This window comes from Caretta caretta, chromosome 8 (genome assembly GCF_965140235.1).
Source record: "Caretta caretta isolate rCarCar2 chromosome 8, rCarCar1.hap1, whole genome shotgun sequence".
NCBI lineage: Eukaryota > Metazoa > Chordata > Testudines > Cheloniidae > Caretta > Caretta caretta.
This window is the reverse complement of record NC_134213.1, coordinates 54,934,490-54,951,307: the sequence shown is the minus strand read 5'-3', so window position 1 is coordinate 54,951,307 and position 16,818 is coordinate 54,934,490. Positions and strand designations below refer to the sequence as shown.

At 45.3% G+C, this 16,818-nt stretch overlaps 1 protein-coding gene across 2 annotated transcripts in view; it reads right to left on the bottom strand.

The window, feature by feature from the left end:
• Positions 1-10,744, bottom strand: part of DHX9 (DExH-box helicase 9) — a 41,474-nt gene extending 30,730 nt beyond the window's left edge. The window contains exons 1-7 of one of the 2 annotated variants that reach the window (XM_048860298.2): positions 10,620-10,744; positions 10,276-10,396; positions 9,204-9,344; positions 6,200-6,317; positions 5,838-5,950; positions 5,210-5,358; positions 976-1,022 (exon numbers count right to left, since the gene is read on the bottom strand). In XM_048860298.2, coding sequence (XP_048716255.2) covers positions 976-1,022; positions 5,210-5,358; positions 5,838-5,950; positions 6,200-6,317; positions 9,204-9,344; positions 10,276-10,386 — 679 coding nt within the window. In that variant the 5' untranslated portion in view covers positions 10,387-10,396; positions 10,620-10,744. Of the gene's footprint in view, positions 1-975; positions 1,023-2,402; positions 2,533-5,209; positions 5,359-5,837; positions 5,951-6,199; positions 6,318-9,203; positions 9,345-10,275; positions 10,397-10,619 lie in introns of those variants that run through there. The other variant, XM_075131528.1, reaches the window with a different exon arrangement.
• Positions 10,745-16,818: the final 6,074 nt, after the last annotated feature.

The window sequence follows — 16,818 nt, the reverse complement described above, 5'->3', positions numbered from 1 at the left end:
AAATTAACAGTACAGTATTAATGATGGCAGGTTTACCTTACGGCATTCAGCCTACCCAGGCTTAACGGGGCTTTTTCACAACAGTTGTGAAAGCCAGGACTCCCTTACAGCACTCACCTGGACCAGGCTATGCTGCAGGCCCATTTTCAATTTCAAGCCATCAGTCTACAAATCCATAGAGACTTAACACTTGTTTTTCTTGTGTCTTCAAACACCTGACAGTTTGGTCATTTTATGCCACCACACTACATCAATTTTACTGCATTATGGACATTATAAAAAGATGATCAATTGACTGATGAAGTTTCTAACTGTGTAGATATCTGCTGTAAGTTGAAATCACAAGAGTGAGACTTGTGTGCTTGGTATCTTTAAAAAAAAGAACCCACAAGTTTCTAACTAGCTGTTTTGAAATTGTGTAATTTTTGTGATTCTCCAGGGTTCCCCCTCCAACTCCCACCCATCTTCCTCCATCCTAGTCCCATATATCTCTATCCTGGGTCACTGTCTAGATACTTAACCTGAGCAAGGTGGGTTCTTGAATGTTCCTAGTTCTAGCTCTTTGCTTGTTTTGGACTTTACTGCAATAGACTTCCATGAAGGCAGAGGCCAGCTGGTTAAAAATAATTTCTAAAAGCAATAATTCAAGCAGTGCAATAATACTAGATACCTGCATCCCTCAGGTGGTTGAAAGCCAAGAGTCTTAAGCTATTTCACTAACCAGACATATGGGTATTTGAAACCACCATACACTATGTAACCGGTTATCACAGGCCATCCCTTTACAGTGTACAAAGGAAAGGCCTATGTGTTTAGTGAACAAGCAGCTGAAAGGCTTACTGGGGCCCACTGGGGCACTGGCAGCAGTGCATTATTGCATGAAATACCATCCAACTAGTGTTGCATGTACTCATAATTATTCTCATGTTTCTCTGCTCTAAGACCCATAACTAACCAGAAAAGGAGGACACTTACTTCTGCCCAGCTGCTTGACATAAATGGTCATTTCTGCAATAAAGCTCCTGTAACACACAGAGAGACACAGTTAAGGCTTTCATTCCTGAGAGCGGCTGAACCCGACATTTCCAAGATGGCCAGGCTTTCCAACTGTTTAGACAAAGCTCATCAAAACTCAATTATAAAACAATTTCCTCAATTCTAGAACAAATGAAACATTAAACCTTAAAATGTGTTTTTCTCTGAAAACCCTTGTACCGTGACACCTTCTCAATTGTGAGATCTTCTCCCTGTGTATTTTGAGCAGTAGATTCATACTACAACAACTAATGACAAATACAATTCTAGTGCTTTTAATCCCATAAAAGCTAATTCAGCTGAGTAAACTGGATTCTAGTTTAACTGATCGATCAATTGTTCCAGTTGCAGATCCAGATTCTTCCCTTACTTGTACTCTATGCAACTTGACAGATAATGGGCAACATCAGGGGGCCGGGGGGGGGGGGGGGGGGGAACAGTATTTGGACTGATATCCTAGTAAAATGCAGCTTAACTTTTGAACTGAAGAGTGACTTTGAAGGACTGGCAATTGGAAAAAAAAATCAGGTAATTTGAGTATGTCTGATCTGGACTCATGAACACAGAAACCCATGTCCTCATTTTACAGGTACTTTTCAGGACAGAACCTTAAACTGACAGCACAAGACAACTATCTGATGAGCCCCAAAGAGGATGGATTTGGGAGGGGCGGTTGGATATCTTCACTTGTTTACCCCAGATTCAAGGTATATATGTTTGGACACAAGAACAGGCTCCTATCCTGCCTGGAATCAAGTGGTGAAGTGTGACCAAATAGGCAGATAACAGAGTTGCCTTTGTATTGTAGTCAACAGTTCTGTTAACAAGATTCCTATATGCTGTACCGCCTAACACTGAAATCTAGAGCAATCTGCTCAGACTGCCCTCATTTCCATGTGTTCTGGCTTTGCCTTCAGTCAGAACACAAACATTCGGACTGCTAACCATATAGCAAACTCGTTAAAGAGACTACTGGTACATTGATTAAGGCTGTGATTTTCAGAGAAGCTTAAGGGAATAAGACACCCAACTTCCACTGAAATTCAATAGGCATTGGGCACCTACCTCACAAGTTTTGGCTTTTTTTTTTTTTTTTTTTTAATCACAGCACAAATGCGTGTTCGAAGATTAGAAATTAAAACCATGTTGTTATAACTTTGGGTTTAAACTTGCAAATCTGATCCAAGGTGTTTGGGCTCTAACGGATGCAGTTCCTCTCTGAAAACTATGCCTCTGGTGCTTCCACTGCTGCAGGCAGAACCTTGCAGCTAGGACATGGCCTTGATTTCTCGCTGTAAATAAAACAAAGGTTAGGTGAGGCTTTAAGTTCAATGTTAGACTCCTTCCTGCACCACCAGTGAACTGACCTTCAGGCACAGCGGCTTCATGAGTCAAAGGCCACTGGCTCTCAGGGATACATCAGCCACCCTTTCATTAATGACCGATGCCAGTATGTTTCTCAGCCAGGCTTATAGTCAGCACTCAATCTCATTCTCCTCCACCTAAGGGGGGAACAGCGACACCAGAAATCAGTTTACAATAGACTCCCATGTGATTGCTTAGTTCGGCCTAAGCAGAAGCACATGTGTGAATGAACACAGATCTCTGGTGTCGCCGTCTGCTACCCCTTTCAGCATGAAACAAGAGCAGCAATGCTGTACCCTGACTGCCAGTGGAGCCCCAAAAAGGTAAAAGTCTCATCCCATCATTTGCTAAAATACTCATTTTGTATTCTGTGCACCAGAAGTTCTACATTTACATTCCTGTCACTCAAAATAAACCCTCTTGATTCCAAATGTATGCTATTATCAAGTACTTGTACCCACTCAGTTTTGAAGGGACAGTGACAAAAAAATCCACTGAAGATACATATTTTGCCTTTAAAATTCCTCACTTATGGAAGCGTAAAACTGACACTCGATATAAAGAATATTAAAAAAAAAAAAATCAGAACTGGCAAGTTATACATAGACTTGGAAGGATTACATTTTTATTGGTAAATGTCAGCAAGTTTAGATTTCATCATACACATACAAATGGACAAAAGACATTACCATCAATGATAATCAAAATTTACAGATATGCAAAGTAAGAAAAATGCTGCCTGAGAACTTACAAGGAAAATAAGCTTAAATCAAACTGTCTCTTGACATGTGATATTTACAATTAGTGTTTGGTTTCTAAAGCTTTAACTCTCTGAATCTCAGTGTCTGCCATTAAACAACTGTTTGACACACTCAGTTTTGTACAACTGAAAATTTAAAAACATTGATATTGTGTCAAAATTATTTTTAAAAAAATCGAAAATTGAATTCTGCCAAGCCTAGATATACGTGAGGATTGTGCTTCCTGAAAATACTACCACCCCACTTCTGCAATTCAGAGAGATAGTGCAACTATTCCTCTGCTTTTACTGTATATATACCAGAAGGATTCATCTAATATGCAAATTTACTCCTGGCCTCTAATATCAGAATAGGTCTGAAGAGTCAGATGCACTGCAACAGGTTTCTCTCACAATCCACTCTCTTTCCAACATGCTGATCCACGTGAGAGTAATCCATACGAGCCTTCCTGGGAGTAATAAATACTACACCCTGGAATGCTCTCTGGAAGAACAGCAAGCGGGCTGAGAAACATACTAGCACCAACCACTACCCCCACTTTCCTCAACTACATGGATTTTAAGGTCTCCACCCACAAGGGACCCGTACCACCACATACACTAACAGCAACCTGCAGATAACAGAAGTAAACAATCTGCTGAACAACACTTAGAACTTGAATTTTATATGTACTCAGTAGTTACAGTTAGTCCTCACCCCACTCATTTGGGAGAGGTAAGTGCCCAACATTTGGAAACTGAAATGGAAGTGAACTGACTTGAAGCAATGGCAATACAAGGTTTACATGAATACCAGGATGTCTTGGTGTCAAACACATAATGTGTTCATATATCTGAAAAAGATTTTTATGAAATTTCCCACCATTAATAGGAATTGACTGGAGAGGTACTTCAGAGTTCCTGGCAATCTTCTGTAAGTAGATCAAGGGATATTGGAATCAGAGAAAACAAAAATCCAGCTGTCTCTTGATAATAGCATAACCTTCGGAGAACACATTTGGGATGGCAAAGGGCACAGCACCTTTCAAAAGGCTTATCTATACAGAACTGATGTATTAGAAAACAAAGTATAATAGCGTTTCTCACCACAAAATGATTCTAGTAAGATAGAAAACAGACTTTCCCTGCCACAAAAAGTTTCACATTTTTGAAAAAAAAAAGAAGTGTCCCAAGTTTGGATGAAAACTCAAACTTGTGAATTTTTCCACAGAATGGAAATAATTCCATTTCAGAAGAACTGAAATAGTATTTTTCAGCTTGCTGCCTCACTCACCAGGGAGCCAAACAGCCTAGGATCCTGACCGGTTGGCAGGAAACCAGGCTGGCCAGCCTTCCTGGTTTCTGCCAAAACTTTCAATACAATCAACACATTCCCACAGAACACTGATTCCATTGAATCAGCATATTTCAATGGAAATTTTCAACCAGCTCTATCAGTAACAATTGTTAAGTATCCATTAGATACATTCCCTGCTTAACCTAATTTAAGCATTACACATTAATATGTCCTTAATGCATTTTATAGTGAGTAGCACAAATGATTATTTACTGCTGAGACAACTGCCTAGCAATCAAACTGAGACCTCTCAGTTAACCAGATCATAGCAATATTACCACTATAAAGTGCAAAGCAAAAGGCATTTCTTTAAGCAAGTGCCAAAACTACCAGACAAACATTTCTCCACAGTGTCATCCATATCCCAGTGCCAAGGATCTCTTCCCCCTCCCTCCCAAGGTCCAAAAGCACAGACGCCATTCTTCTAACACATTGGATAGGACACTGCAAAGCCAAATACACTTTTTAAAATCAACTTAGAAAGGAAAAAAGGAGCTGCTGAAGATTAACATGAGGCACAATCCCCTCTTTCCAGGGACTACTGCTCATTGGCTTTTTTTTTAAGAGCTGCTGACCAAGGAACAAAAGCTTTCCCACACAGGACTGCAGAGTACTACAAACTAGATAAATAGGATAGCTCCCAGAAAGGATTCCTCTTGCCCATGAATGTTTCTAACCCTTGTTACAGAAGGATATGAGTGAAACTAGCAAACCTGTTGTGATCAGGCCCCACTTGAGTGTATTTATATTCTCCCTGGACCTTCTCCTTTTGGAAAAACTGGTTCAGACGCGCCTTAGCATTCTCCAAGGTCCAATTTCCATGAAGACCAGCATTTAAGTCCACTTCTTCTGACTCCAAGGTCTAATATTGAAAACAATTTAAATTTACTGGCTCTAACCGTAAATGTTTGTTACAAGTATGTTTAAAACAAAATTTAAAAGTCAAGTTTCCTAATTGGTCAGTGTGCCACAGAATAGTCAGGAATTTTCACAAGAAATCAAAGTGTCTTTAGGGCCTCAAGACTATTTCCTCAGACTGCAACAGCAAAGAGTCTGTATAAACAATATAAATGTTGATATGACGACAATCTAACCGTCAGTGTACCCAGAATTATTCTGTTACTAATTTAAGATAGTAAATTAGTTACAGTAGTTAGCAGTTTGTTGGATGTTAACAGTAACCAGATAGTTCCTTCACTGATAAATCTTCTGCCAGTTAAAACATTACAAAATACTGAACTCCTAAAAATTACAAGCACAGCTGCAAATTCTAATCAATAATTAATGGGTGTGGAAAATACTTGTTTCAGAGCTAAAGTAGAATTAGATAGGTTAACTTACAGCCTGTGCCTCCTGCTCCTCTTTCCTTGAATAGTAATCCTTCAGATTGGCTCCACGGTCCCACTGAGCTCCACCATAGCCAGAGCTTCCAACTCCGGCAGCCGGACCACCACCTAAGGGGGGGGGGAAAGAAGGTTAACCCCTCTCCTAACAATTGCGAGATGCATGCTGAGAAGTCAGGTGCTCTAAAGAGGAAAGATAAAAATTTGAACTATTCCCGGCCAAGCCTCCGAAATACTCAACTACTTTTAGTTATCTTCTTTATGAAGAAACACACATAGGAGACAAAGATACTATAAGGTAAAATATGTATTACACACACGTATATATAAAATGTAAGTTACAGATATTCAAAGTCTTACCTGTTTCACTCTTCAGTGCCAAATGTGGAGGAAGAGGTCCGCCCAGAGTAGAAACACGTTCACCAGCATCTCCCCGTGCTTCAGGCACTATTCCATCCGGAGCATCAGCAGCTCCTGCCTGGAGAAGGGAAACTGCCCATGAATGGCAATGCCACCAACTTCATATAAAACGACAGAACTTTTCATTCAACCCTCATGTCAGAAAAGTTGTCATACAATTTAAAGATATGTTTGTTATAGAACATTGTTGTCAGAAGCTTCCATTTAAAACATTTAAAAAGCTTGACTGCTGAGCATTTAAGCGCTTTCAGGGGTCCTACTGAAACTCACAATTTAACATTCCTAGTTGCTTCAGGCGACAGGAAAAAAGTGAGCTTATGGTCCATGGCTTATATAGCCATGATAAACAAGATACACTGAATGCACTGTATAATTACACACAAAAACCTATGTTAAAAGAACATTATTAATATTGCAAAAATCAAGCATTCAAACGTTAAGCAGTTAGCTAGACAATCTTAATTCAGCCCCATTATATACATGCATTATAACAGTCTAATTACACAGTCACATATAGTTTTCCCACAGGACCCCAGCCCACTCAGTTAGCAGAAAAGATCTGCTCTAGGAACGAATCATGGTTGTGTTGTGAAGGAGATTTGGCTGTAAGACACCATTCTTCATTTGCTGTAGAAGTTGGAAAATGAGAACCTATTGCGGTTTCCAGAACACAGCGGGCCTAAGCCCACCGGTAGCTAAAGGCCCTCCCCAGGCTAAGGCAGAGGGAGACAGTGAACCTAGGCCACAACTGAATACTGGGAACAACAAATGAAAAAACAGGGATGGGAGTGAAGGTTGTAGTGTGAAAAATCAGGGAACTGGAAGGGGACCCCAAGCAGAGAACCACTGACAGCACCCAGACCGCTCAAAGACATCCAAGGAGTCAACGGACACTGCCCAGAGGAAAACTGCTCACAAACATGACTGCACGAGGGATCAGAAGTAGGCCCCACAGTCGCAGAGCAACCCCCCGGCAAACCCCTGCCCCCAGGCAAATTCCTCTTCTGACCATCTTGGCCAGCACCATTACAAGGTGCAGTGAATGAGGCAGGGAACTGAAGAAAGATACAGTCTCATGGTTAGGGCAGGTGAATGCTGCCTGGAGAAACAGATTCTAGCCCTGCCTCTACCAGAGAGTTCTTACATGATGCTACGCAAGTTACTTAAACCAAACTTTTCACAGGTGGTCATTAACTGAATGTTCCTCAATTTCTGAGTGCCTGACTTGAGACCCAGGGTCTGATTTGTAGAAGTACTGAAGTCAATGGGAGCCTGTTTTATAATGCTAACTATTCTGAAAAGACAGGTCCCAGGGGCCTCAAAATGGGCACTCAAGATTAGTGACTATTCTTGACCCTAATCTCTCTGTGCCACAATTCTCCATCTGTAAAATAGGGTAAGATGACCCTCCCATCTCACAGAGGTTTCTCAGGTGCTGCCAACCCTGCCTATAATAAATCAGGGCTTGAAAAATTCACTCACCAGTAGTGAGCAGGAAGCTTTTCCTGATGAATAGGATGATCAAAGCTACCAATTTCTTCTGATCACAAACTTCCATTAAAAATAATCTTCATAACTATGGGGTCTAGACTCTAACCAGGCAGAAATGGTACAGTACCGCTTGCCTGGGTCTACAGACTGCTCCAGTGCCTCAGCAAAGCTATGAGCAACAGACCAAAAGACAAGATTACCATCAATTTACAGCTGATATTCAGTGTTCTGTGGCAAAGACATACTTGACACTTTTACATCACAATTGCTTGACCAAACTATGACCAGTGCCAGCGGTATCCAAACGAAAAGACAACCCAAAAGCAGCAGAAAGCCACTGCTTCCCAGGAAAAGGGCAATATGGCAGAGGATCTTAAATCCATTCCTGGTTTCATTACACAGTGATGAAAAATAGCTTATAAAACTATTAGAGCAGTCATAAGAGACTGGCTCCTGCAATCTCCTCCAGTATTGTATTCCTAGGGGAATCCTGCACCAAAAAATTAAAAATTCTACATATTTTATTTGTCAAAGTAACAATATAAATCACACCAGTTTCAATTATTTTTGGTCATTTATTTCAAAATACCTGTCAGCAAGAATGTCTGTAACAATACAGACAACAAAAAAGAGTCAGGAAATGTTTTTTGACGAATAGATTCCTTACTAGGAATATTAATATAGAACTCTGAGTAATAATTCATTTAAACTACAATACAGAACCATATTTCCCGCACCCCTCAGAAGCGATGCAAAGACTTTGGGGAGTCAGGAGTAATGGAGGAGCTGAGGGAGAGGGAAGTAAATTGCTGAGAAGGAGCCTGGGTGCTAACTTGGAGGGTTGTTGGGTATGGGTGGGAAAAGTACAGAACAGGGAGGGATTGTTAGGGAACTTCCCCCATGCAGACCCTGGCTGACCCCTAGCCTCTTCCATTCAGTCAGGCACATCTGCCCCTTTCCCCATGTGTTCCTGCACCCCTCATGTGTTCTTGCACCCCCTGTCCAGGTGTTCCTCCATCCCCACTCAGACACCCACTCTTCCCCATCCCCATGTGGTCCTGCAACCCTCCCCGTGTCCCTGTACCCCCAACCAGCCACTCCCTTGTCCCTATGTAGCCGTGCACCTCCACATTCAGCCCCTGCCCTAGTCTGTCCTCTCCCACTAGTCCTTATGAGCCCGCCTGCCCCCCCCAGCAGCCCCATGCTATCTGTCTCCCCATAGCTCCTGTTCCTGGGTCTTCTACTTCACCTCAGGCTGAGGTGGAAAGCCTGGGTCTTCTACTTCACCTTAGGCTTTCCCCTTCCAGGAACAGTGGCTCCTACATTTAGATCCAGAGGTCCCAGGTTCAATCTCTGCTGCTAACAACCTACTTAGCAGCACAACATTACAAGTTACCTCCTGAGAGGATCAAACCTGCTCTCCTCCGTGACAGATGCGGACAAAGATACTTACCCCTAAAGCTGGAATTTCTTCACTCTTGATTTCATTCAACCGAACTAAGTAATTAAGGAAGTCCCTAGCAGCATTGCTCTGTGCATCTTTCTTGTTTGTGGAATTGCCCATTCCAGTGTAGTTAAAACCTTCCACCCGAACCTGCAACAGACAAAAAAATGACTCTCAGGTAAGTGTTTACAACACCAAAACCTCACCATGTGAATACCCAACCAATTCCAGTGGACTCTCAATCAACATGGAATCTCAGCTGTTTCTATTCACTCCTGGCTCCCTTACTAGTTGAGCATCTTCCCCAGAGCAGATAGCTGGGTCTCAACTTTTTAAGTGCTAGCAGCTTTTAGCCATGCCAGAGGCTGTGCACATACCCCACACCCCCTCCCCATTATTTCTTTTCTGCTTCATTGGGCAGTAAGTCATTCAGGATGTCAACATTTTTATTGGAACAACAGCTAGGGCTGAAATGGGGTTTATTATGCTGACACGTGTCACTGCTTGCCTCAACCAGTTCTTTGCTCTATAGAGAAATTGAGCATAGGGCCTGGTTTTGGTCAGCCAACAAACGTGAAGTGGCAGAAGCCGGCTAATTACACTAATAAGGCCCCTCATTGTAAATCAATGAATTGTCCAAGGTGGTGCATAAATATTAGACACAATACATGAAAGGGCCAAGCCTGTAAGCAGAGCCACCCAGGCACCGCTCCTACTTTTTAGGGTGAGAAAGGGGAAAAGGATGAGGTAGCAAAATGGCCGTGGAGCCAATGCTCCTTTCCCTGGCGTGGGGCTGTACACAGACGGGGACAGGGAGCGGGTGTCCATGCCGGGCGGCGCGGACGGCATCCTTGACTGGCCCCTTAACTTCGATTTGCGCTGCTAAACCCCAGGGCCGGCCCCGCCCCGCCCCGCCCCGCCCCGCGCGGTTACACCCCGCGCCTGCGGCTGCAGCTGCCGGCCCAGTGTACGGAGACAAGCCACGCCGGCCGCGGCGCCGCTCTACGTGCCGCCGGGACCGCGCCGACGCCGCGGTGAGGCGCCCGCGCCCCCGGCCAGCCCGCCGCGCCCAGGGCCGCACCTCACACATGAACTTCTGCCGGTTCTTGTTGCCCACGGCGCGGATCTCGTAGGTCGGCGTCACCTTCCTCTTGCCGCACCAGGCGTACAGGAAGTTCTTCACGTCCCCCATGGCGCGGCCTCTGCGGGGACAGCGCGACCGTTAGCGCCGCTGGGTCAGGGCCGGGAAGCGGGCAAGAGCCGCGCGCCTCTCCAGCAATGGGGGGAATGATGGGGGAGAGCGCAGCTCCTATCCAACGACGGCGCATGCGCACAATCCAAACGCGGACTACGCACTCTATCAGGCCCCTCTTCTGGACCCAGCCCCGCCCCTCCCCTCCCTACAGCGCATGTGCGCGCACGTACTCGCCCCCCCGTAGAGAGCAGAGGCGCCCGTCCTCCTCCCCTAGACTCTCAGCCTCTACCCGCTGTCGGCTGGGTAGCTGCGCTGGGGGGCGAAGCACCTCGCTCGCTGAGCGCCACAAAATGGTGGTTGCGGGGCGCATGCGTATAAGGGGTATCAGCAAAGGCCGCCACGGCCGAAGGCAGGAAGCCGCGCCCCAGGGTGGCAGGCCGGCCGCAGGCCTAGTTCCGGGGCCCGTCCCTCCACGCCGCTGGCGGGGCCGCTCTCAGCATGGCCGGTCCGAGCGGGGAGCCTAGGGCCAAGGCGCCCTAGCCCGGCGCTGCAGCTGCGCGCCCCGGTGCGGTCCTGCCCGGGAGGCAGCGGAGCCTGAGCCCCTTCCCGGCCCGCTGCTGTGCTGGGGCGGGCTGCTGGCGGCTCCCGCGGGCCGCTCTGGTTTTCGCTCTGGGCACGAGCCCGACCGTGCAGGCAGCCCCGGGCTGGCGGGAGCGCTCGGGCCCTGCTGCTCCCGGGGCAGTGGGAGTTGCACAGCGGATGGGCGCTTCCATCGGATGCTTAAAACTCTTGGGTTGGCGCTTATTTCACTTCCATGAGCTGACCTGCTCTATGGATACAAGGCGCCTTTGGGCTGTCCCTGCACGCAGCGATTGGCGCTTACAGGCAATGTGCTAAGATTTCCCCATAGTCTTCCTGCAAAGCCTAGGGAAACGAGATTGTTTGGGGAGAGGGAGTAGAAGTTTCCAGATAAAATGGAAGCTGTCTTTAAAAAAAAAACTTTAAAAAACAAAGCAGCTTCGAGACTTCCTTTATACATTTAAAAAAAGGGGGGGGGAGCCCAATTATTAAAAAAACATAAAAGCAAAGGTCACGGAAATGCATGAGATGAAAAATGAGGTGTTAAAGCTTTGTGCAGATGGAGGGCCAGGACTGCCAAACTGAGACAACAGGAAGAAGGGGAGGCATTTTAGAAGCGGGAGGGAAATGATAAATGTCCTAATGAAACACAACAACATTTTTCATCACAAGTGGGGGTTGATGAAGATTCTGCTGCTGGGGGGAGAGGGGTGTGTAGGCAGGGATGGTGTAAAGCAGGGATCTCAAACTTAAATCACCACAAGGGCCATGCGAGGACTAGTATGTTGGCCCGAGGGCCGCATCACTGAAACCTTTTCATACAATGATACAAAAGTATAGTCAAAAATGAAGATAATATAGTATGCTATTAAAATGTATTAACTTTTAAAAAACTAATGCAAAGAGTGGTTTTAATAGAATATAAACACAGTAATGCGCCTCACTCAAATGATGAAACATGCATTTACTTTTAGAATTACTTTGGTTAAAGCCCCCCTTGGCCCTACCCCCACTCCATCCCTTCCATGAGGCTTTGCCCCTGCCCACCCCATCCACAAATCCCCATCCCAGTCCCACCTCTTCCCCCTCCCTCCTGGAAAGTCCTAAGCAGGGGAAGTGCTGGGAGGTAGGCAGAGGAGTCGGGGGAGGGGAACTTGGCTGCTGGTGGAGTGGATGCCTCTGGCAGGCTGCAGGAAATAACTGTGGGTCACGTGTTTGAGACCCCTGGTGTAAAGGGTCTGCTGCAACTGAGTTTCAATATAGAAACTCAGCCAAAGCTGGGTTTCAGTATAACCAGGGCACCTTACAAACCTGGGCCTTGCTTAAACTAAGTTTTCTGGTAACCTTTCACAGGGGGAGAAAGTCCTACACTGAGATGCAGTAAGAACGCAATCCTGTAAATTGAGCAATCTAGCACCAATCCATCAAAGCACTGATGCCAGAGGCTGTCCCTACCCATACGCAAAGTACACAGCTGTATAGGGCACCAAATTCCCTGGTGCCCTACGCAGCTGCGTGCTGCTCCAGCCCCTGCTCTGCCTCTTCCCCATGGCCCCCACCCCTCTTCCACCCCAGCCCTGCCTCTTCCCCTGGCCCCCACCCCTCTTCCACCCCAGCCCTGCCTCTTCCCATTCCTGCTCTGCCCCAGCCCTGCCCCCACTCCACCCCTTCCCCAAAAGCCCCTGCCCTGCTCCACTGCAGCCCTGCCTCCACTGCCCTGAGGCTGGTAGCAGGGCCAGGCCTGCACTCACCATTAGTGGGAAGTGCAGTGACCTGGCCCCAGCAGCGGTTGAGGGCTGGGGGGCAGTTTTCCCCACCCCACTGCTGCAGAGGCCTGCCCCTCCCCCCCTGCAGGAGGGCTGTATAGGGCCCCAGAATAGCTAGGGACAGCCCTGACTGATGCACATACTTAACTTTAAGCAAATTAGTAGATCCACTGAAGTCACAAAGATATTCACTCCCTTAAAGTTAAGTACATGCTTAAGTGCTTTGCTGGATTGGGGCCAGAGTGTTCAGTCCCTCTGGGGGCGAGCAGAAGGCAAACCAAAGTTGGTAGAACAGTGCTTTATTGGTATATTTAAAACTTGTAACCTCATCCTGTAGAATATCCTTTCAAATCAATAGACTGCATGTAACCATGGTGGTTAAGCAGATTAGTCAGAAGTTTCTCTAAGCAAAAAAAATGCAGTACTTTAGCTATATGCAGAGCTATTATAGCAGTGTTAGTCCCAGGCTATTAGAGAGATAAGGTGCCGGAGGTGATATCTTTTATTGGATCAACTTGTGCTGTTGAGAGAGACAAGCTTTCAATCTTACACAGAGCTTTTCTTCAGGTCTGGGAAACATACTCAGTATCACAGATTTGTTCCACCTTGTAAGAGTGGTCACTTTGGATGAGCTATTACCAGCAGGATAGTGAGTTTGTGTGTGTGGTTTTTGGGAGGGGGGTGAGGGGGTGAGAGAACCTGGATTTGTGCAGGAAATGGCCCAACTTGATTATCATGCACATTGTGTAAAGAGTTGTCACTTTGGATGGGCTATCACCAGCAGGAGAGTGAATTTGTGTGGGGGGGTGGAGGGTGAGAAAACCTGGATTTGTGCTGGAAATGGCCCAACCTGATGATCACTTTAGATAAGCTATTACCAGCAGGACAGTGGGGTGGGAGGAGGTATTGTTTCATATTCTCTGTGTGTATATAAAGTCTGCTGCAGTTTCCACGGTATGCATCCGATGAAGTGAGCTGTAGCTCACGAAAGCTCATGCTCAAATAAATTGGTTAGTCTCTAAGGTGCCACAAGTACTCCTTTTCTTTTTACTCACAGAGTAAGTTTGTCTCTCCTTGCTTAGTGAGGCTGAAACTTCCAGCTAATGTAGTTAACCAGCATGGTTACATGTTCCATTGAATTGAAAAGACAATCCATGGTATGAGGTTACAAGTTTTAAATACCTCACCCACCTTGTCTTTAGCTAGACATTTCAGAAAACCAAACAAAAGCAAGAACATCCCAATCCTTGCCATTAAGGGCAGGAAGCTAGTGTTGATCAGGGGGTGAACTATGCTAAACTGAACAATTGATGGAAACTACTTTTGACCCCTTGCTAGCTGAGGGGGAAAAAACACAAGTCCTAGATATAGAATGTCTGGCTCTGCTTCAGCTACTGTAAGAGAGACAAGGTGGGTAAGGTCATATCTTTTATTGGGCCGACTTTTGTTGGTGAGAGAGACAAGCTTTTGAGCCACAGAACTCTTCTTCGGGATTGGGAAAGGAACTCCAAGCAAAATGCAAGATAGGTAGATTGTTTAGCAGAAGTAGCTAGTATATACTGTAAGGGACCATTCAAGGTAGAGTGACCTGTTAATACCTCTGCAGTCATAGGACAAAAAGAGGGTGAATAGGTTATAGATTGTAATACTAAATCCTATGTCTCTGTTCAGTCCATGAACTTTGGTGTCTAGCAGAGTAATGAATTTAAGCTCCCAGGTTCATCTTTTGAAAGCGTTCTGCAGTTTTACTTTGCGGATGAGAACTGTGAAAAGTGTTCACCCAGAGGTGATAGGTTGTTTTTGTCTTTCATCATTTTCCTGTGAGTTCATTCAAGAGCACAGTGATGATCTGTTTTCACCCACATAATTGTTGTTGGGGCATGTAGTGCACTGGATAGAGGTACACCACATGTTGTGATAAGCATCTGTCGAACCAATGATCTTCAAAGGCGCGTTGTGGGTGGTGTTGATCACTGTAGCAGTAGAGATGCATCAGCAGGTTTAGCATCTGTTGTTCTGGCAGGGTCTAGTGCTGCTTTGATTTGCTGTGTCCTGGTCTGTGGGGAGCTTGTAACAGAATTCAGCATACAAGCCTTCATATCAGTAGCTGCAGCCTAACCTGAGATCTTAGGACAATGGCTGATTTTTTCCACCACTGGAAACTTAGGCCTAGCCCAAGAACCCCCATGGTAACTGCTTTCCATCTGTGCAATAAAATTGTTAATACCAAATTTGATGTGCAGTTCTGAGGTGAGAGCATCAGCCAGAAGGCTAACCCAAAGTATCTTGGCATTACACTGGATCAGAGTTTAACCTTTTGACAACAGCTTGAAAATACCTGCGCTAAGGCTGCAGGAAGCGGCGCGGGCCGAGGGATGTGCTGGCTGCCCTTCCTGCAGCCCCCATTGGCCTGGAGCAGCGAACCATGGCCAGTGGGAGCTGCGATTGGCCAAACCTGCAGACGCAGCAGGTAAACAAACTGGCCTGGCCTGCCAGGGGCTTTCCCTGAACAAGCGGAGGCCCTAGTTTGAGAACCACTGGTGTAGATAAGGCCTCAAATAGCATAAATATTTTGGTTTTGACTGATTCAACAACACCAGGGCAGGAAAATGTTGATTTTTTTATTTTTGTGGCTTTTAGGCGAAGTTGAAAACCAATTTCAGAGCTAGTACTGTGACTTGCAGCCCCAGCTACCCCAGAACTAGCCAGTAATAAGTAGAGCTGAGGAAATTTTGGAATTTCCATCCTGGCAGCTGGGATAAAAAGTTGAAATTATTTTTTCAGAACAAAAAGGGTGGGAAATGTCAAAATGTTTTGATCTAAATGTTTGAGCATTGCTGAAATCACAGTGTTTCATTTTGTTTAATGGATCAGATCAATATTAAGCAGCATTGCTCTATCTGCACACTGGTTTATGGGAGCTGTAGCTCAGGGCTGCCATTGCTTTATGTGGGCTGGGCTCTCTGGCAGATACAGTCTCCCTCAATGCACAGCATATTCCGCTGCCAAGCTGTATGGTGCGTCAAGGGAGAGGTCATCTAACGAGGGCGAAAACAATGGGGGCTCAACCCACAAACTTCCATAGGGCGATGTGCTTAAAAAGGAAATGTAGTCTAGTGTGGGTTTTTTTAACCATTTGAAAATAAAATGTTTCAGGATAGTCCAATAAAACAAACTAGTCAATCTGGGTCAAAAAATAAAATATTAAATTTGCCCCCCATAAAAAAATTTAAGCATGGAAAAATTTTGTTTTGGCAGCAACTGCATTTTTTCAGAAAATGCTGATGGAAAATTCCCAACTAACTCTAGCGATTTAAAAAAAGGGGGAGGGGGTTGGATATAAAAATACTGTTAGTTCAGCTGAGGATGTACCTTAATCCTCAACTGAGCTAAAAGGCTGGTGTGCACACGGTCTCTCTGGAGACAAACTTAATTTATGAGAGTGAGAGGAACTGGACACTGCAGAGACCTCTCTCGGGAGCCTGGTAACTGGGGTTCACTGAATGGGACCTGCAAGGCAAGATTTAGACTGGCAGGGTCTCAAGCAGTTTGCTGGTAAGGCTGGCTGGTGTATCAAGAGAGCGGACAAACAGCTGAAGCCCCAGCAAAGCTTCTCTTGCTGAGGCAGAGGCAGCACCATGGCTTATGGTTCTGAACACCCTGAGAAGGCATCACAGAAAAGCGATTCCACAGCCTCCTTTGGAAGCCTCTTCCAGAATGTAACTACCTTTAGAGTTAGATATTAGGGGAAGTGTTCTAACGTATTCCCTTGCTGTAGGTTAAGCCTATTAACTGCTTGCCCTACCTTCACTGGACATGGAGAACAATTGATCCCAATCCTCTTTAGAGCAAGCACCATTTACATATTTGAAGACTTAAGTCCTATCTCAGACTTTCAAGATTAAACATACCTATTTTTTTTAACCCGGCTATAAGTCAGGTTTGCTACACCCTTTCATCATTTTTGTTGTTATCCTCTGGACTCTCTTAATTATCCACATAGTTACTAAATGGTGGTGCTCAGAATTGGACACAGTACTCCAGATGAGGCCTCACCAGTGCCAAATAGAGCAGGACAATACCT